Genomic DNA, 21,237 nt, shown 5'->3' with positions numbered 1-21,237 from the left:
TCTGTTGTCCTGATTTTGGTGAAGTGCCTTTACTTGTACTGATTTGAGGAAAAAGTAATTTAAGGAAATAATCATTAATCAATGTTGTCTCCAATATATTTTTAAAGAGCCTGAGAGATAGTAAAGTGGGTATTACTGATCTGGGTTCATATCTGATATACAAATAGCCCCCCAAGCTTGCCAGGAGTGATTCCTGAGTGTAGAGCCAGATCATCCCTGGATGTGGCCCCAAATAAAAGCAAAGCTTTCTTGATCTGGAGGCTAGCTCTAGACGGCATGGGGTTTGGGGAGACCCCATGTCGAAGGCCTTCTCCCTAACTTGGGTGTGCTGGGGGCCTTGATAGGCCCCTAGCCGTCCCCTCTTCTGCCCCCAGCCTCCAGGCCTTTGCTGGGTGCCAGCCCAGGCGGCCAGACAAGGTGGATGTCGGGTGGTCCCTCCTGGATGGGGTCCCAAGCTTTCCCCGCCCTTCTCCCAGCACTAGGGTGGGAAGGGCACTGAGTGGAGGACGGGCAGATCCTGGCTTCCGGCTCTCTACCGAACCCTTTTTTTTTATCCGGAGGCTAGTTCTAGCCAGCATGGGATTTGGGGAGACCCCATGTCGAAGGCCTTCTCCCTAACTTGGGTGTGCTGAGGGCCTCTTCTGCCCCCCGCCTCCGGCCTCCAGGCCTTCGCTGGGTGTCAGCCCAGGCGGCCAGAAATGGTGGGTCCTAACTTGGGGTGTGCTGAGATTTGCTCTGTTACACTAACGTTGTTACTGGCAATTTCTTACCAGTCTACATGTTCAAAATCGCGCAGGGGCTTCTGCCCCCCGCACGCACAGTATATATTAAGAGTATTTCCTATTCTTAAGTTATGTTTTGCGTATGCAGAATGTCCAATTTGTATTCTGCCCTTTCGCACACCCCTACAAAGCTCATTTTTACTCCTTAACTCATTCAGCTCCCCAACCATCTTTTTTTTTTTTTTTTTTTTTTGGTTTTTGGGTCACACCCGGCATTGCTCAGGGGTCACTCCTAGCTGTCTGCTCAGAAATAGCTCCTGGCAGGCACGGGGGACCATATGGGACACCGGGATTCGAACCAACCACCTTTGGTCCTGGATCAGCTGCTTGCAAGGCAAACGCCGCTGTGCTATCTCTCCAGGCCCTAACCATCTTAAAACATATCAGCATCCTAATTCATAAGTAATGTATACTCATAAAAGTTTGTTTGTTTGTTTTTTGCTTTTTGGACCACACCCAATGACTCTCAGGGGTTACTTCTAGCTATGCATTCAGAAAACGCTCAGAAAATGGCTTGGGGGACCATATGGGACTTCGGGGGACTGAGGGTGGTCAGTCCTAGTCGAGTGCAGGCAAGACAGACACTTTACCACTTGCACCACCGCTCCGGCCCATGAAAGATATTTTGGTAAAAATCTTTTAAAGAAGAAATTAGGCATAAATCTTTCACACAAATATGAACATTATAAATATTTTTTACAACACTTAATTTAGTGGCAGTGAAATTACGATGCAATTTGTAATTGGATTTCAGATATATTATGTTTCAACATAGATCCCTTCCCTAGGTTCTACTTTAACTCCACCAATTTCACCAGCCTCTTTTCCCTCATACCCACCTTTGTGGGGGAAGTTTGCCTTTTTAAATTTTTTTAAATAAGTTTTTGCACTGCGATTTACAGTACTATTGCTGATAGGGTTTCATACATAGCATAACTGCCTTTCAGTACCAACTCCTCATTCTAGTGGAAAGCTTTATTTACCATAGTCATTGCTCCCATCTTAATACTTTCTTTGGGAAGAGGGTTGGGGCCATACCCAGTGGTGCATCTCCAACATAACATGTCACCTCAATAAATTTTTGCAAAATAAAACAGAACAGGTGCCAGGGATATAGCACAGCAGATAGGATCTTTGCCTGGCATGCAGCTGACCCGGGTTCGACCCCGACATCCCAGATGGTCACCCGAACCCCTCCAAGAGAGATCCCAGAGCGAGGGCTCTAGTCCCGCCCAGCCGCGCCCTCCTTGCGCCCCGCCCCTAAGTCGGAGCGTCCCGTCTCCATGGTTATCCCTGGAACGCGCCCAACCTCCCTGAAGAAGACAGCGGACGACGTTGGCGGTGGATTTGGGTCTGGGAAGCTCCTTCAGGGTTCCGCGACCTTAACCCGCACTGTGCTTGCGGGACCTCAGCGTGTGTGCGGCGACAGGCAGAGCCGCGGCAGCTGGAAGACGCGTCCGACCCGGGTCGCAGGTCAGCGCCCCAGAGCACCGGCAAAGAGCGGCCTGGGATCTCAGGGCCAGCTCATGCTTTGCAAGCAGGACGCCCCTGAGGCTCCCTGATACTATAGGGTCCCACAGCACCTATAGGGGCGCCCCCAGAGTGGAAAGTCGAGAATAGGCTCCTAGCACCCTCAAAATCCCAAGAGAAAGTCTCTCTCTCTCTCTCTCTCTCTCTCTCTCTCTCTCTCTCTCTCTCTCTCTCTCTCTCTCTCTCTCTCTCTCTCTCTCTCTCTCTCCACACACATATATATGTAAATATATTATATATGTATATAATATTATAATAATCTATAGATAGATATACATACACATATGTGTATGTATAAATACAGAACTTTGTCCCGTGAGACTAGTAATAACTGTTTTTCAGACAAGGAAACTATCTTACAAAGACAAGACCCAGGCAGTCTGGTTCAATTGGATAAAATGCTAAATGTGTTTAGGCCTGAACATTATGGAAGCAGAGAGTTAGCTGTATATATTTGGGATTATTTTTTTTTCTCTGCTGGAAAACTTCCCAGGAACTGTAATTAATATTTAAGTAATCTGGAAGCTCAATAATCATTCTAAACTCTTGATGTTTTGCAGTTATTAGAATTAATTATCAGGAATTCATTTTATCACCAGACCTCATTCTCAGTACAATTTGTTTTTATTGTTTTTGTTTACACACAGGAGTCTAAATTTTTTAAAATGCAGGAAAGAGAATTTGGATGTTAAAATAAGAATTGCAGGAATCATTGGACCAGTAGTACAGCAGATAAGGTATTTTCTTGCACACCACTCACCCAGGTTTGATCCTCACATCCCACATGTTCTTCCAATCCCATCTAAAGTGATGATCCCTAAGTGTAGAGCATGAGCAAATAAGGTCTAAGCAAAGCTGGGTGTAACCCAAAACAAAACAACAAAGAAAACAAAAGACAATCATTTTCTGATTATCTTAGAATTATAAAAAATTCTTTTTTTTTTTTTGAATCACACTCGGCAGCACTCAGGTTACTCCTGGCTCCAGGCTCAGAAATTGCTCCTGGCAGGCTCGGGGGACCATATAAGATGCCGGGGTCCGAACAAAGACCTTCTGCATGAAAGGCAAATAAATGCCTTACCTCCATGCTATCTCTCCGGTCTCAGAATTACGAAAAATTCTAAGTGAATTTTTTCACTTAGTGAATTTGTGGAATAAACATTTTCTCCTTCAGAGTGTATAATTCTCTCTATTAACATGGAAAATCATTTCTTGATAATTTGACCATTTGCCCTGACTCCAGACTATGCAATTTCTTTGCCTTGCACGCAGCTGACCTGGCATCCCATATGATCCCCTGAACCTGCCTGGAGTGATTTCTTTTTCTTTCTTTCTTTCTTTTTTTTTTTAATATGGAAAGCTTCACGAATTTGCATGTCATCCTTGCACTGGAGCCATGCTAATCTTCTCTGTATCATTCCAATTTTAGTATATGTGCTGCTGAAGCGAGCACTGGAATGATTTCTGAGTGTAGAACCAAGAGTAACCCCAAGCACCACCAGATGTGGCCCCAAAAAAACAAAAACAAAAAAGTCTTCAAGAATTAAAATAAACTTATGGGGCCAGTAAGATAGAATAGTAGGTAAGGTATTTGACTTGTGCACAGCTGACCCAGGTTCCATCCTTGGCATCTCTTATGGTTCCTGAAGTCTGCCCAGAGTGATTTTTTTATTGTTGTTGTTTTAGTTTTTGGGTCACACCCGGAAGAGCTCAGGGGTTATTCCTGTTCTATGCTCAGAAATAGCTCCTAGCAGGCTCAGGGGACCGTATGGGATGCCAGGATTCAAACCACCGTCTTTCTGCATGCAAGGCAAACACCCTACCTCCATACTATTTCTCTGTCCCCCAGAGTGATTTTTGAGCGCAGAACCAGGAGTAATCCCTGAGCACTGCCAGTGTTCCCCAGTCACAACATAAGTGCACTTTTGGTAACTACCATCTTACATTTCAGTAGTTTTTTCAGTAAAATTCTTCATTTTAATAATAGAGCAAGCTAATGAAAATAGAAGTGGAGATAACAGGAACCAGAACAGTGACATAAGCGGTAGGGCATTTGCCTTGTGGGCACTAACCTAGGACAGACCTCGGTTTGATTCCCCAGCATCCCATATGGTCCCCCAAGCCAGGAGTGATTTCTGAGCGCGTAGCCAGGAGTAATCCCTGAGCTTCACCGCTCAAGTTTTCGGTGTGGCCCCAAAACAAAAACAAAACAAAACAAAAAAGAAGTAGAGATAACAAATACTAATACTAAGACATTAATAACTGTATGCTTCTTAAAATATAATAGAGAAACCTAAATAAGAAATATATATATTATACAACTTTTTTTTTCTTTTGATTTTTCAGGCCACACCCGTTTGATGCTCAGGGGTTACTCCTGGCTAAGCGCTCAGAAATTGCCCCTGGCTTGGGAGGACCATACGGGACGGACGGACGCCGGGGATTGAACCGTGGTCCTTCCTTGGCTAGCGCTTGCAAGGCAGACACCATACCTCTAGCGCCACCTCGCCGGTCCCAATTATTATACAACTTTTAAATAAGTCATCCATTGTCTTGTCCTTTTAGGCAGAATGCCTCCCACACAAGCAGAGAGTGTGATAAAGAATATAATTCGAGAAATAGGACAAGAATGTGCAACGCATGGTGAAATTGTTCCTGAAACCTTGGTTGCTTTTATGGTAAGGATGAAGATTTTGTGAATTACTAGTTTATTTAAAAGTATCTTTAGGAGGTAACTACTTTTCTTCACAATTCAGATGTTATCCTATATATTGAGACATATTGAGATCATTGACAAGTCAAGAAACTATATAAACTAATTTCATGAAGATATGAGCGAATTAATATTCTTTTCTATTCTTAGGTGAAAGCTATTGTCTTGGATCCAAGTAATGGGTTTAATATCGAAAGAACCCTCCTAAAAAGTGATGTGCAGAAACTTGTTAAGGTGATTCTCAGACTTTTAATAATACAATATAATTTCAAAATACAGTATTAATATCAGCCATTATTGCCTTCAGCTGTATGCAAACAAAAAATAAGAGTAGTGGTGCAAACAAATGAGGGATTAAATTATCTCATAACAAAATCTCACGGCACACAGACTAATCTTTTGGCATCCTGGATCATTGTTTTGGCATATATGATTTCTGTCCCATGGAAATGTGATAGCTTCTTACCCCTATGCAGGTATAAAAGGGATAAGACAAAGGACAAAATTATATATACTAAATGAACCTCTATCTGGAAAGCAACATTTCCCCATCCAGAATTCCTCCTATCTGCTTACAGTAAGGACATTGTGGGAGCTGGAATGATCTAAGGTGCTTGCCTTGTACACAGCCAACCCAGGTTTGATCCCCAGCATACCATCCGTGGTCACCCCAAGCCCACCAGGAGTGATTCCTAAGTACAGAGCTAACCCCTGAGCACTGCCGGGAGTGGCTCTTAAACCAACATTAGATATTTTTTCCTTCTTCTGTGCTTAATGATTGAAATTCTCTTACTCACAAAAGGACTTGGATTACATTTCCTCAAATTTGTGTCTGGAAAAAAATTTTAAACATCTTTATCTTATTTTATAGACTCAGTGTTAGAAGTGATTGGAAAACTTGTAGACAGAGAATAAATTGTTAGTCTGAGACTACAGGACAGTCTAGAACTATTTTTTTTCTGAGATAATATTTTAAGTGTGGCGCAATGTCCATTAATGGCATTGAAAAAATTATTTTGATTGTGAGTGATTTTCCCTGGAAATCTATGGAAGGCAATGCAGGAAGTGACATATGTTTCTGTCTTTCTACGACTCAAGAATAATTTTGGGGTGTTTCCCCCTCAAACTCAACTAAGATAAAAAAAGTCATGCCTCATATTTTTGTCATTGTTTGGTTTTAGTTTTTGAGCCACACCCATCTGTGCTCAGGAATCATTCCTGGTAGGACTTGGGGGACCATATGTGGTACCAGGGCTTGATCCTGAGTTGGCTCTATCTAAGGCAAGTATTTTACCTCTGTACTATTTCTCTGGCCCCAACATACCTTTAATATAACAGTTATATGAACCAACAGTGTATATAGTAATATACATGAACAGGTATTCCCTTTTTTTTTTTTCAGTTAAAATTCATGTGATTATCTGGGCCAGAGAGATAGTACAACTGGTAGGGCACATGATTTGATTGTAGCCAATCCTGGTTTGATCCCAGATATCCCAGATGGTCCCCTGAGCACTGCCAGGAGTAGTTCCTGAGTGCAGAGCCAGAAATAAGCCCTGAACATCCGCCATGTGTGGTTCAGAATTCAACCAAAACTGAAAAACCAGACCACTGGCCAACGTCCAGTCTTTAGAAACAAAAAAAGTAACAGAATTATCAGCTAGCAACAAGAGCTTACTAAACATCTGACAATGACAAAATAAACTTATTGCGAGATACAATTTTCTTGTTGCTGTATTCTTTCTTTCTTTTTTCTTTTTTAATACTTTCACTCCCATTTACCTGGAAACAAATGTATTATGATCGACTATGCTAACTATGATGCATGATCTTTTGTGGCATTAATGAAAATTGATTTTTTAAATCTTTTTTGGGGCCACACCCGTTTGATGCTCAAGGGTTACTCCTGGCTAAGCACTCAGAAATTGCTCCTGGCTTGGGGGGACCATATGGGACGCTGGAGGATCGAACCGCAGTCCTTCCTTGGCTAGCGCTTGCAAGGCAGACACCTTACCTCTAGTGCCACCTCACTGGCCCCGAAAGTCGATTTTTGAACAATGTTTTCTCACATGGAGAGACCCGAGTATACAGGCTCCGTGGTGACTTGTGAGCACTTCTCAAGCATTTTCTTTCCCATTCCTTCCTGCCTAGAAAACAGGTACCGTGTTTGTAGAGAGAGATTAAGGTCATGGAACAACTGATTAGTTGCAATATATAGGAACTCAGTGATGAAATGGTAAAGATGATGAAAGATAGGTTTGCAGGAAAGAGAAGATGGGAAAAGAGAAATACTAGTTAATTATCTAAAGGGGTAAAGCAAAGACAGGGAATGAGTCATTTACTTATAGGTGGCAGGGAGAAGGAAGGGACACTTGACCAGAAGAAATTTTGAGTCAAAGAAGTGTGTGAGCAGAGGAGAGTTAGCTACAACAGCTTTATAGAAGATTGCCCACATCAGTCTTAGAAGTGGTGTTTAAGTGTCAGAGAGTAATGAAGGACTCTGGATTAGACTTAGAGCATTATTTATTTTTAGACTGTGCAGACTTATAAAAGTATCAAGTTTTTTGCCTTCAACTAAACTATTTGTCAACTAGATCTGACAGTATTGGTTAACTGGAAGGGGCAACTGCCTTTTAACTTTGTAAAGGTTGTTGGTTAGGCAAATTACAAAAAACGAATCCTCAGGGGCCAGAGCGATAGCACAGCGGTAGGGCATTTGCCTTGTATGCCGCTGACCCAGGACAGACCTGGGATCCATCCCAGGCGTCCCATATGGTCCCTCAGCCAGGAACGATTTCTTAGCGTATAGCCAGGAGAAACCCCTGAGTGTCAGTGGGTGTGGCCCAACACCCCCCCCCCAAATGAATCCTCAAAAACAAACATGGACAAGTATCAGAAACTATGATGATTCTCTTTAGTTTTAAAAATAATTTTAGAAAACATTTTTAAGTGTTCCATGAAATATAAGTAGAAGCATTCATGGATTATTCTTTTCTAGCTTTGTACAAGTCGGCTATTGGATACTAATAATCCATCCCTGGACACCATTAAAATGCAAGTCTACTTTGATATGAACTATACAAACCGAGGTAAAACACTCGCTGCTTCTGATACACTTGCATACAAGTGATTTATATTGTATTTTAGTTAAAGAGGGTTTCATTTGGTTGACATTGAGCACTGCAACTTTTTGTATGTATTGAAATTTTTTCCAATTTTGAAAAATATACTAATTTTGGAAATGGTAAATTTAAAATGTGGTTTCTGTGGGTGTTAAAATTAATTTTTATCATTATATCCATAATAACAGTCGGCAGGTTTAATTATGTATCTTAATTATGTGCCTTAATTGTGCCTTATGTGTCTAAATTATGTGCCACATAATTCATTGTAGTTAAGACAACCATTCCACCTGTTAAAAGTTTTTAAATAGATTACTTTAAAATACTTTATTTATATTTTTATCTCATAATCCCTAAATTTTGTAACTACCCCAAAAGTAAATAATGGGAAATTTAAGTTTAGACTGTATTTTTTTCTACTACTATGATGAATCTCTTTAGTTTTTAAAATAATTTAGAAAACATTTCTTAGGAATCAGAAATGTGGGGGGGGTACAGGCTTAGGGGAGCATATGGGATGCTGGTGATCAAACCTGGGTCAGCAGCGTGTAAGGCAAACATCCTACCTGCTATGCTATTGCTTTGGCCAAATGTGACTTTTTGGAGGTGACATGCTCAGTGGCACTTAGCACTTACTCCTGGCTATGCTCAAGGATCACTCCTGATAGACTCAGGGGACCAATGGATGTGCTGGGAATCAAAACTTGGCTTGATAAGCATCAACCCATGGAAGTTAAGTACCCAAATACTATTTCTCTAGCCCCTTAAAATCATTAAATCTTAAGGCAATTAATAATTATGGAAGACTAGAGAGGTAGAACAGTGGTATGGCATTTGCCATGCACATAGCCAACCCAGGACAGACCTGGCTTTGATTCCCAGCATCCCATATGGTTCCCCGAGCCTGCCAGGATCAATTTCTGAGCACCACCAGGTATGGTGCAAAAACCAAAAAAAATATGAATAAGATTAAATTTAGATTGAATTTGTAAAATATTTCTTAGTTTAGGTTATTTATTTTCTTTGATAAGAGTGTAGATAGAAACTGCACATGGTTTATTTGTTAAATAATACCCTGATACCAATGAAAGTGTCTTTTTTTCAGTGTGTGGGGCACACCTGATGGCACTCAGGCATTTCTACTGGCTCTGCACTCAGAAATCAGTATCAGTCCTGGCAGGCTTGGGGTACCAAATGGGATGCTGGAGATAGAACTCAGGTCAGCTGTGCCACATGCAAGGCAAACACCCTGCCAGTTCTGCTATTGCTCTGGCCCCTGAAGGTGTCATTTTATTGCAAGGATCAAACTATTGGCGTATTGTGGCTGCTGACAACAATTAATCTTAGACCTTCTATCACTGGAAGAATGGGAAGGGATATAGGGGATGAACATAGTTCTTGATGCATCATCGTATTATTAGTAATGCTACTGAGAGGAAATATTCCTAGAACTAAAAGAGAGTCATACAAGACTTACAGGAATATTTGCATGCATATATGTGTAACTATATATATGTATGTGGAGAGAGACAGAAAGAGAAAGAGAGGGAGAGAGAAGAAGAAAGAGGGAGAGGGAATGAGAGAGAGAGAGAGAGAGAGAGAGAGAGAGAAAGAGAGAGAGAGAGACTCAGACCCGTCAATAGCTCAAACCCAAGGTTTCACACATGAATGGCAAGTGTACTATTGGATCCTGGATCCCTAAATATACTTTAAAGTCTCCTGTTTTGGGGCCAGGGAGATAGTTCAACTGGCTGGAATGCATGATTTGCATACAGGAGCCCTCAGTTCAAGCCCACCACCACATTGTCCCCCCAAGTTCCCCTGTTTTTAGTTTCTCATTTGGATTACTTTATCTGAAAAGTACTGTTCTACTCAAGAGAGTCCAAACATAGCACAGCAGGTAGGGCACTTGCCTTGCATTTGGCTGACCCAAGTTCAACCCCTGGCATCAGTATGGTCCCCTGAGCCTGTCAGAAGTGATTCTGAGTGCAGATCCAGGAGTAACCCCTGAGAGCTGCCGGATGTGCCCTCCCTCAAACCAAACCAAACCAAACCAAACCAAACCAAACCAAACAAACCAAACCCAAAAAAGCCAAATAATACTACTCAAGGTATTTTTTTCAATAGTCTATTTTCTTATTGTAAAAAGAATTATATATATTAAATGTTTGGAATGTTGTTATTTCTAATTGCCAATTTCAGAGGAATTTCTTGAAGAGCATCACCGGGTCCTGGAGTCAAGATTAGGCTCTGTTACCAGAGAAATTACAGATAACAGAGCCAGCTCCAGGGAAGAGCTGGAAAGTCTCTATCGAAAGATCGTCAGTTATGTGTTACTTTGCTCTGGACTTGGAGCCCCTACTGATATCAAGATTGTCCGAGAGGCAACAGGTGAAAAATATACACAATCTCCCCTATATAAGTGAAAGCATGTGAGCACTATATCTTATTAAAGATGTTAAATTACAAGCATTAAAGTCTAAAGTTTCCCTCTATCTGGAAGAAAAAGGAAAGCCTACATAAATTAAAACCTAGCCAGACCTTTCTAGGGATTGATTTCTCATTAGAGGAGTATTTAATAACTGGCAATATTGGAGCATGGCATCAGGTAGAAAGTAATTGACCTAAAAGTGGGTGAAGGACACTGTTTTATCTTCAGCATATAATTGTGATAAGTTAGAAATAGGCAGTATCTCTAGCCTTTCTATACATTTCTTCCTTAAACATTTTAAGGTATTGATTTCTCTACAGAGCACTATATACAAATTTCATTGTCCCCCCAAAAAAGACAGATAAATGCTTAACTATTGAAAATGAGTTGGAGGCAATAGTGTTTATTTGGGTTTGGGGCCACATCTGGTGGTGCTCAGGCCGTACTCCTCACTCTGCTCAGAGATCACTCCTGATGGGGCTCAGGTGGCCATATGGAATGCTGGGATTAAACCTAGGTTGGCCTTGGACCCAACAAGTGCCCTACCCCTGTACTGTATCTAGGCTCAAAGAAAGCACTAGTTTTATACTCAGTACCCTACCTATGAGATATGAAAGGATTTATGTAAGTCGCTATAAAGTCAAGTTCCTTAAGTTTTGTTCAAAGGAATCAAAGTTCTGATTTATTTTATTCTACGATTTTGTTTTCTGTTTTGTGGTTTGTTTTAGCTGCTCTACAGAGTATTTTTCCTCAGGCTGAACTTGTGACATTTCTAACTCTATCAAAGAAGGACAAAGAACGCCAGTTGAAAGAACTTACCATGATTGTTACTGGAATTCGTTTATTTAACCGAGAGTGTGGAAAGGGAGGAGAAGGCATCGATGATTGTAAGTATACCATTGGATTAATTCAGAAAGTTACTCAGGTTCAAAGGCTTAACATGAAGAGTAAAGAGATTAATGCACAACATGCCACTGGCATTATTTAATTTAAGGGTTGTAGATTTTACTGTTTCTTAGATTCATCTGCTCTTCATAAAAGAGCTCTCATTTTTCAAGGCTTTAATTGTATGTACAAATAAGGGAGAGTAAGGTCAGAGAAAGGAATAAAGGGGGCTGCTCAGAGACCAGACTCCCCAATTCAATGGGGCTTTGTAGTCTTTACTGCAAGTAATAGAAACAACAGGGAGTAAAATTTATTGATTTAAAAAATAAATATCAATCAAGATGTAGCTCAGTGGAAAATACTTGCCTTGCATATGTGAGGCCCTGAATTTGATCCCTAGTAGCATAAATATATAAACAAATAATTACCTTGAAATGAAAAGTTACTGATGCAGTTGTAAAAATAAGAAGGTTCAAGAAGGGGCTGGCGAGATAGCATGGAGGTAAGGCATTTGCCTTGCATGCAGAAGGATGGAATCCTGGCATCCTGGCATCCTGGCATCCCATATGGTCCCCCGAGCCTGCCTGCCAGGAGCAATTTCTGAGTGTAGAGCCAGTAGTAACCCCTGAGCATTGCTGGGTGTGATCCAAAAACAAAAAAATAAAATAAAGAAGATTCAAGAAGTAATATTTGGGAGCCAGAGCAATGGCGCAAGTGGTAGGGCATTTGCCTTGCATGTGCTAACTTAGAACGAACCGTGGTTCGATTCCCCAATGTCCTATATGGTCCCCTAAGCCGGGAACGATTTCTGAGTGCATATCCACAAGTAAACCCTGAGCAGCATCGGGTGTGGCCCAAAAACCAAAAAAAAAAAAAAAAAAGTGATATTTGCTAATCTATACATCCAGGAACAATTATTATACTGTTCCATGGTTAATGCATTTATTACCTAAAGTTTCAGAGTGCCAATGAGATGTTTGATCAGTCACTAGTAGAAATAGTTTCCTTACAAATAAAACCTACATGCATGTAGGTTCACTGATTAGGTATTCTTTTTCTTTTTTGGCTTTTTGGCTTTTTGGCTACACCCAGCAGCAATTAAGGGTTACTCCTGGAGCCAGAGAGTGAGTAAGAAATGGCTGGATGTGGGGGTTTCCAGGCAGAGTGCTAATTGCTCTACCTGCAGAGTCTCCACCCAGCTGTAGTTCTTCTGAGGAAACTGAGGACCTGAAGGGAGCCCTGTGCTACTCTTCTCTGTCTTTCCTGAACTCTGGAAGCTCACCTCAGAGCCCTGGGAAGCGAACCCCCAAAAAACTGAAGCTACCCAGCAAGTGAGTGAGTAAGAAATGGCTGGATGTGGGGGTTTCCAGGCAGAGTGCTGATTGCTCTACCTGCAGAGTCTCCACCCGGCTGTGCTTCTTCTGAGGAAACTGAGGACCTGAAGGGAGCCCTGTCCTACTCTTCTCTGTCTTTCCTGAACTCTGGAAGCTCTCCTCAGAGCCCTGGGAAGCGAACTCCAAAAAAACTACTTTCGGAAGCTAGCCAGCGAGCCAGAGAGTGAGTAAGAAATGGCTGGATGTGGGGGTTTCCAGGCAGAGTGCTGATTCCTCTACCTGCAGAGTCTCCACCCAGCTGTAGTTCTTCTGAGGAAACTGAGGACCTGAAGGGAGCCCTGTGCTACTCTTCTCTGTCTTTCCTGAACTCTGGAAGCTCACCTCAGAGCCCTGGGAAGCGAACCCCCAAAAAACTGAAGCTACCCAGCAAGTGAGTGAGTAAGAAATGGCTGGATGTGGGGGTTTCCAGGCAGAGTGCTGATTGCTCTACCTGCAGAGTCTCCACCCGGCTGTGCTACTTCTGAGGAAACTGAGGACCTGAAGGGAGCCCTGTCCTACTCTTCTCTGTCTTTTCTGAACTCTGGAAGCTCACCTCAGAGCCCTGGGAAGCAAACCCCCCAAAAAACTGAAAAAACCCAGCAACTCTCCTCAGAGTCTTGGGAAGCGACTCCAAAAATACAGCATTCTGAAGCTGCCAAGCAAGCGAGTGAAAACTACGCCTGTCCAGTGGGGCCCGACTGTGAAAAACTGTGAGTGCTGCCTGTGTGTGTCTCTCTACTATCCTGCTGCGTGAACCTCTTGAGAGTGGGCTGAAAAGAGGCTCCAGAAGGCACTTAGCTCCACTTCACTACGCAGCCGTGAGCTCTTTCTAAAAAAATAACACCATCACAAGAAGAAAAAAAAAACACACACTAAGAACTGTGTTGGATCACAGAAGCAAGAACTTCTCTCCAGACTGTCTTCTCTGCTGCGTGCTCGGGCCTAAGATTTGATCCTGTGTGAGGCTTCATCCACGGAGGACTCCCCTACCTTGGAGGCAAGCAGGCCCATCCAGAAAGGGCGGAGCCAGAGAAGTATGCTACCTGCATCATATAACCAATGAATACCACCACAACACATAGAAAAACCCACAATACAAGTGTGACAATGGGGAAACAACGCAGGCCAGCATCAGACATAGAGAATGAAGATGACAATTCTGATGACCAGTTAATGACCAACCAACTAATCAACCTCTCAGATAAGGACTTTAGAGTAGCAATATGGAAGATGCTCAAAGACCTCAAAAAAAACCATGGATAGAGTGGAACAGAACACTAATAAGAATCAAGAAAATATGAAGACAGAAATCACAAAACTCCAAACTGAAATAACATGTCAACTAACAGGCCTGAAAAAATCAGTAAACGAAGTGAATGACAAAATGGATAAGCTCTGGGACAGGATATCAGAAGCTGAGAATAGACTTGGTGCTGTGGAAGATGAGATACATAACAATTCCATACAGCAGGAGAGATTGGAAAAAAAACTTAAAGCAAATGAACAGACAATGGAAAAATTAGTCAAAGAATGGGAACAGATGAAAATAGAAGTCTATGATAAGATCAACAGAAACAACTTAAGAATCATTGGAGTCCCAGAGACCCAGGAAGAAAATTTCCAGGAAGAATCAACGGTCAAGAACATCATTAAAGAGAAACTTCCAGAGCTAAAGAATATAGGTGATCAAATCCTGCATGCTCGAAGAGTACCAACCAAAAGAGACCCAAGAAAAACCACCCCAAGACACATCCTAGTCACAATGACAAATCCCACAGATAGAGACAGAATTCTGAAAACAGCAAGATCAAAAGGGGAAATTACATTCAAGCAAGCATCCTTGAGATTTACAGCAGACCTGTCACCAGAAACACTCAATGCCAGAAAGCAGTGGTGGGATATTGTGACAAGACTGAATGAAATGAATGCTTCACCTAGAATACTGTAGCCAGCAAAACTCACTTTCCGGTTTGACGGAAGAATACATGGTTTCACAGACAAAAAACAGCTGAGAAACTTTATAGACTCAAAACCAGTCTTAAGAGAAAAACTGAAAGACCTAATTTAAAACAAGACTAACCAAAAGACACACCAAATTTCGATATAAAGATAGCATTAAATCCCAGGACAATTCTTTCTCTCAACGTCAATGGACTAAATGCACCAGTTAAGAGACACAGAGTGGCTAAATGGATCAAAAAACTCAATCCAACCTTCTGCTGCCTACAAGAAACGCACCTGAATAGTCAGAACAAACATAGACTCAAAATAAAAGGCTGGAGAAAAATTATCCAAGCAAACAACACCCATAAAAAAGCTGGAGTGGCCATACTAATATCAGATAATGCAAACTTTATACTCAGGAAGGTTGTAAGGGACAAAGATGGACATTTTATATTAATCAAGGGGTATGTAGAGCAGGAAGAAATAACTCTCCTAAACATATATGCACCAAATGAGGGGCCAGCAAAATATTTAAAACAGCTGTTGACAAATCTGAAAAACAATATCAATAACAACACAATAATTGTGGGGGACCTCAGCACTGCTTTGTCAACACTGGATAGGTCAACCAGACTGAAACCCAACAAGAATATACTAGACCTGAGGAGAGAAATGGAAGAAAGAGGCCTAGTGGATATATATAGGACACTCCATCCCCAGAAACCTGGATACACATTCTTCTCCAATGTACATGGGACATTCTCCAGGATAGACTACATGCTGGCACATAAAACATACCTCCATAAGATCAAGAGGATAGAAATTTTGCAGACTACCTTCGCTGACCACAAGGCTCTGAAATTATTTGTGAATTCCAAAGGAACTCAGAAGAAAAACTTTAACACCTGGAAGTTAAACAACCTCATACTCAATAACCAGTGGGTCCGAGATGAAATCAAGGAGGAAATCAAAAGGTTCCTGGAAACAAATGACAATAAAGACACAAACTATCAGAACTTATGGGACACAGCAAAAGCAGTACTGAGAGGAAAATTTATAGCTTTGCAAGCACACATCAGGAAGGAAGAAGGAGCTTACCTGAGTAGCTTAATGACACAGCTAATAGAACTAGAAAGTACTCAACAAAAGGACCCAAAAATAGGAAGACAGAAGGAAATAACAAAGCTGAGAGCAGAAATCAACGAAGTGGAAACCCAAAAAACAGTCCGAAAGATCAACGAAAGCAGAAGTTGGTTCTTTGAAAAAATAAACAAGATTGATAGACCACTGGCAAACCTAACAAAGAAAGAGAGAGAGAGAAACTTGATAACTCGTATTAGGAATGAAAAAGGAGAGATCACTACTGATATGACAGAGATTCAAAGGGTAATCAGAAACTACTTTGAGAAACTCTATGCCACTAAAAATGAGAACCTGGAAGAAATGGATAAATTCTTGGACTCTTATAATCTTCCACGGTTGAAAGAAGAGGATGTAGCATATCTAAACACCCCCGTCACCATTGATGAAATAAAAACGGTAATCAAAAGTCTGCCCAAAAACAAAAGCCCAGGCCCAGATGGATTCACTAATGAATTCTATCAAACTTTCCAAGAGGAACTACTACCAATCCTGGCAAGACTCTTTCATGAAATTGAACAAGTGGAAACACTCCCAAATAGCTTTTATGAAGCCAACATCACCTTGATACCTAAACCAGACAGAGATGCTACGAAAAAAGAAAATTACAGACCAATATCGCTGATGAATGCAGATGCAAAGATCCTCAACAAAATCCTGGCAAATAGGATTCAATACCTCATTAAGAAGATCATCCACTATGATCAAGTAGGTTTCATCCCAGGAATGCAAGGATGGTTTAACATCCGTAAGTCTATCAACATAATACACAACATCAACAACAAGAAAAATAAAAACCACATGATCATATCAATAGATGCAGAGAAAGCAATTGATAAGGTCCAACACCCATTCTTGATCAAAACTCTCAGCAAGATGGGAATGGAGGGAACCTTTCTCAATATAGTGAAGGCCATCTACCACAAGCCAGTGGCAAATATTATCCTCAATGGAGAAAAACTGAAAGCCTTCCTCTGAAGGCTGTCCTCTCTCACCACTCCTATTCAACATAGCATTGGAAGTACTTGCTATAGCGATTAGGCAAGAAAAAGATATCAAGGGAATCCAGATAGGAAAGGAAGAAGTCAAGCTCTCACTGTTTGCAGATGACATGATGCTCTACTTAGAAAACCCTAAAGACTCTACCAAAAAGCTTCTAGAAACAATAGACTCATATAGCAAGGTGGCAGGCTACAAAATCAACACACAAAAATCAATGGCCTTTCTATACACCAATAGTAATAAGGAAGAAATGGACATTAAGAAAACAACCCCATTCACAATAGTGCCACACAAACTCAAATATCTTGGAATCAACTTGACTAAAAATGTGAAGGACCTAAACAAAGAAAACTATAAAACTCTGCTCCAAGAAATAAGAGAGGACACGCGGAAATGGAAACACATACCCTGCTCATGGATTGGCAGGATTAACATCATCAAAATGGCAATACTCCCCAAGGCATTATACAGATTCAACGCTATCCCTCTAAAGATACCCATGACATTCTTCAAAGAAGTGGATCAGGCACTTTTGAAATTTGTTTGGAACAATAAACACCCTAGAATAGCTAAAGCAGTCATTGGGAAAAAGAATATGGGAGGAATTACTTTCCCCAACTTTAAACTTTACTACAAAGCAATAGTTATCAAAACAGCATGGTATTGGAATAAGGACAGACCCTCAGATCAGTGGAATAGGCTTGAATACTCAGAAAATGTTCCCCAGACATACAATCACCTAATTTTTGATAAAGGAGCAGGAAATTCTAAATGGAGCAAAGAAAGCCTCTTCAACAAGTGGTGTTGGCACAACTGGCTAGCCACTTGCAAAAAATTAAACTTAGACCCCCAGCTAACATCATGTATGAAGGTAAAATCCAAATGGATTAAAGACCTCGATATCAGACCCCAAACCATAAGATATATAGAACAACACATAGGCAAAACTCTCCAGGACATTGAGACTACAGGCATCTTCAAGGAGGAAACTGCACTCTCCAAGCAAGTGAAAGCAGAGATTAACAGATGGGAATATATTAAGTTGAGAAGTTTCTGCACCTCAAAGAAAATAGTGCCCAGGATACAAGAGCCACCCACCGAGTGGGAGAAACTATTCACCCAATACCCCTCAGATAAGGGGCTAATCTCTAAAATATACAAGGCACTGACAGAAATTTACAAGAAAAAAACATCTAATCCCATCAAAAAATGGGGAGAAGAAATGAACAGACACTTTGACAAAGAAGAAATACAAATGGCCAAAAGACACATGAAGAAATGCTCCACATCACTAATCATCAGGGAGATGCAAATCAAAACAACAATGAGATACCACCTCACACCACAGAGAATGGCACACATCACAAAGAATGAGAACAAACAGTGCTGGCGGGGATGTGGAGAGAAAGGAACCCTTATCCACTGCTGGTGGGAATGCCGTCTAGTTCAACCTTTATGGAAAGCAATATGGAGATTCCTCCAAAAACTGGAAATCGAGCTCCCATACGATCCAGCTATACCACTCCTAGGAATATACCCTAGAAACACAAAAATACAATACAAAAACCCCTTCCTTACACCTATATTCATTGCAGCACTATTTACCATAGCAAGACTCTGGAAACAACCAAGATGCCCTTCAACAGACAAATGGCTAAAGAAAGTGTGGTACATATACACAATGGAATATTATGCAGCTGTCAGGAGAGATGAAGTCATGAAATTTTCCTATACATGGATGTACACGGAATCTATTATGCTGAGTGAAATAAGTCAGAGAGAGAGAGAAAAACACAGAATGGTCTCACTCATCTATGGGTTTTAAGAAAAATGAAAGACATTCTTGCAATAATAAATTTCAGACACAAAAGAGAAAAGACCTGGAAGTTCCAGCTCACCTCAGGAAGCTCACCACAAAGAGTGATGAGTTTAGTTAGAGAAATAACTACATTTTGAACTGTCCTAATATTGAGAATGTATGAGGGAAATGCATAGCCTGTTTAGAGTACAGGCAGGGGTCGGGTGGGGAGGAGGGAGATTTGGGACATGGGTGATGGGAATGTTGCACTGGTGATGGGTGGTGTTCCTTTTATGACTGAAACCCAAACACAATCATGTATGTAATCAAGGTGTTTAAATAAAAAAAAAAAAGGGTTACTCCTGGCTCTCCTGGCTCTGCACTCATAAACCACTCCTGACAGGCTCAGGGGACCATATGGGATGCCGGGGATTGAACCCAGGTTCATCCAGGTTGACAGCATGCAGGGCAAATGCTCTACTGCTGTGCTCTCTCTCTGGCCCCAAGGTATTCATTTTTTTTAAACAGTTCTTTTCAATATAGTAAAATAGGGTCATTTTTGCATTAAAAATCTGTACTAAAACCTCAGATTCACATTTTTCACTGTTTTTTTTTTTTTTGTCTATGATTTTGTTTTTCATTATCCCAAGAGACTTCTTAGGGCTGGAGAGATAGTACAGGAGCTTACCTAGCATATAGCTTACTTATATAGTTAAATCCTGATACCACAAATGGTCCCCTGAGCACTGCCAGGAAGAGATTCCTGAGCACAGAGTCAGTAATAAACAAAAAAGGATTTCTTTCTTCAAATAGAAAAGAAGGCATGTAGAAGAAGAGATATTGTAGCTTTTCTAGAAGAACCTACTCAATAGCACTCAATAACTACTCAATAGCCTCCCTATTCTTTGACATTTCTATATTTGGATTCTCATTCTGAGAACATTTTGGTTTATGCAAATTTTGTTTTTGGACCACACCCTGAGGTGCTCATGATTTACTCCCATCTCTCTGCTTAGGGTTCACTTTCTGGCATAGCACAGGGTTCCATATGGAATACTGGGGAATCAAATCTGGGTCTGCTTACATAAAAGGCAAATATCCTACCCACTGTACTTTCACTCCAGCCCTCTCTACCCTATACATTTTATTTGCTTGTTTTGTTTTGGGCCACACCTGGCAGTGCTTGGGTTATTCCTGGCTCTGTGCTCAGGGATCATTCCTGGCGGTGCATGTGAGATTGAATCCAGATCAGCTGCATGCAAGGCAAATGCCCTACTAGCTGTGCTATTGCTCCAGCCCCCTATACTCCTATATATTTTTAAAATTATTTCCTTTATGTTTCAAAATCCATGAACTGCCTATTATTAATTTGATTGAGGAAAAATACACTTAGTTTAATACTAAAAATATGACCACTTTCTTTTCGTTACTCTTGTGTCAGTGCCAGCTATTCTGCAGGAAGCAATTGAAGCTACCATTCAGCATATTAAGGCCCAACTTCAGAGTGCTCAGGAACGTGCTTATGGCTACACAGCCATTCTTGAGCATATTACAAAGAACCCACTCTTGAGTGCAGAATTTAAATCATATATGTTAAAAGAAGCACTATATAATTTGCGGCAATATGAGATCTATCTAAAGATTATTCTGGTAAGTTCATGTCAGAGAATTTAAATTTTTCCATAAACTGTAACCTCTTGTGTACATTATGGGACTCAACCAAGAGATAGAACCAGATTGCTGATAAGAAGGTAACCTACAGATATGAGGTAAGGCATTTGCCTTGCATACAGCCAATCTGGATTCAACCCTCAGAACCCTATATTTCCCTGAACACTGCTAGGATCGATCCCTGAGTGAAGAACCAAGAGAAAGAACTGAGTAACAACCACCATCACCACCAAAAAGGAAGAAGGCGACCTAAATAACTGCTGAGTTTATCTTGCTGAATTATCTGCAGGGAACTGAAATGCTAGTGAAATTTTGATTTTAATGAAATCATAGGAATGGTTTTATAGGTGTTGTTTCTCTTTGGTACTCAATAGCATGGTTGTTAGAACGTTGAAGTTAAAATTTGTGTTATAAATAGTACAATGTACCAGGCTGGAGAGAACACTCAGTGGACCCAGTGCATGCTTTAAGTAGGTGAGGTCCCATAATCTCATGGTCCCCGAAAAGAAGCCTGGAGTAGCTCTTAAGAAGAAGAGGAGGGCCCGGAGAGATAGCACAGCGGCGTTTGCCTTGCAAGCAACCAATCTAGGACCAAAGGTCGTTGGGTCGAATCCCGGTGTCCCATATGGTCCCCCGTGCCTGCCAGGAGCTATTTCTGAGCAGAGAGCCAGGAGTGACCCCTGAGCACTGCCGGGTGTGGCCCAAAAAATCCCCCCCCCAAAAAAAAAGAAGAAGAGGAGGAGGAGGAGGAGGAGGAGGAAGAAGAGGAGGAGGAGGAGCCTGGAGCAGCTCTTGAGCATCATTAGAAGTGGCTTCGAAACCAAAAAGCAAAGAGCAGCAGAAACA

At 41.3% G+C, this 21,237-nt stretch overlaps 1 protein-coding gene and 1 non-coding gene across 2 annotated transcripts in view; one reads left to right on the top strand and one right to left on the bottom strand.

Annotated features, from left to right (window-relative positions):
- Positions 1 to 3,658: 3,658 nt before the first annotated feature.
- On the bottom strand, positions 3,659 to 3,765 carry LOC126007367 (U6 spliceosomal RNA). Its single transcript, XR_007494946.1, has one exon. It is a non-coding gene; the product is annotated as a U6 spliceosomal RNA (small nuclear RNA).
- A 1,117-nt stretch (positions 3,766 to 4,882) lies between these two features.
- Positions 4,883 to 21,237, top strand: part of CFAP206 (cilia and flagella associated protein 206) — a 36,882-nt gene continuing 20,527 nt past the window's right edge. Inside the window, exons 1-6 of the mRNA XM_049772235.1 lie at positions 4,883 to 4,990; positions 5,176 to 5,259; positions 8,024 to 8,114; positions 10,350 to 10,538; positions 11,307 to 11,465; positions 20,162 to 20,370. Of these exons, the coding sequence (XP_049628192.1) occupies positions 4,883 to 4,990; positions 5,176 to 5,259; positions 8,024 to 8,114; positions 10,350 to 10,538; positions 11,307 to 11,465; positions 20,162 to 20,370 (840 nt within the window). The remainder of the gene's footprint in view (positions 4,991 to 5,175; positions 5,260 to 8,023; positions 8,115 to 10,349; positions 10,539 to 11,306; positions 11,466 to 20,161; positions 20,371 to 21,237) is intronic.

Source organism: Suncus etruscus, chromosome 4 (genome assembly GCF_024139225.1).
Source record: "Suncus etruscus isolate mSunEtr1 chromosome 4, mSunEtr1.pri.cur, whole genome shotgun sequence".
NCBI classification, from domain to species: Eukaryota; Metazoa; Chordata; class Mammalia; order Eulipotyphla; family Soricidae; genus Suncus; species Suncus etruscus.
The sequence above is the reverse complement of the archived record's forward strand: the minus strand, read 5'-3'. Positions and strand labels throughout refer to the sequence as shown.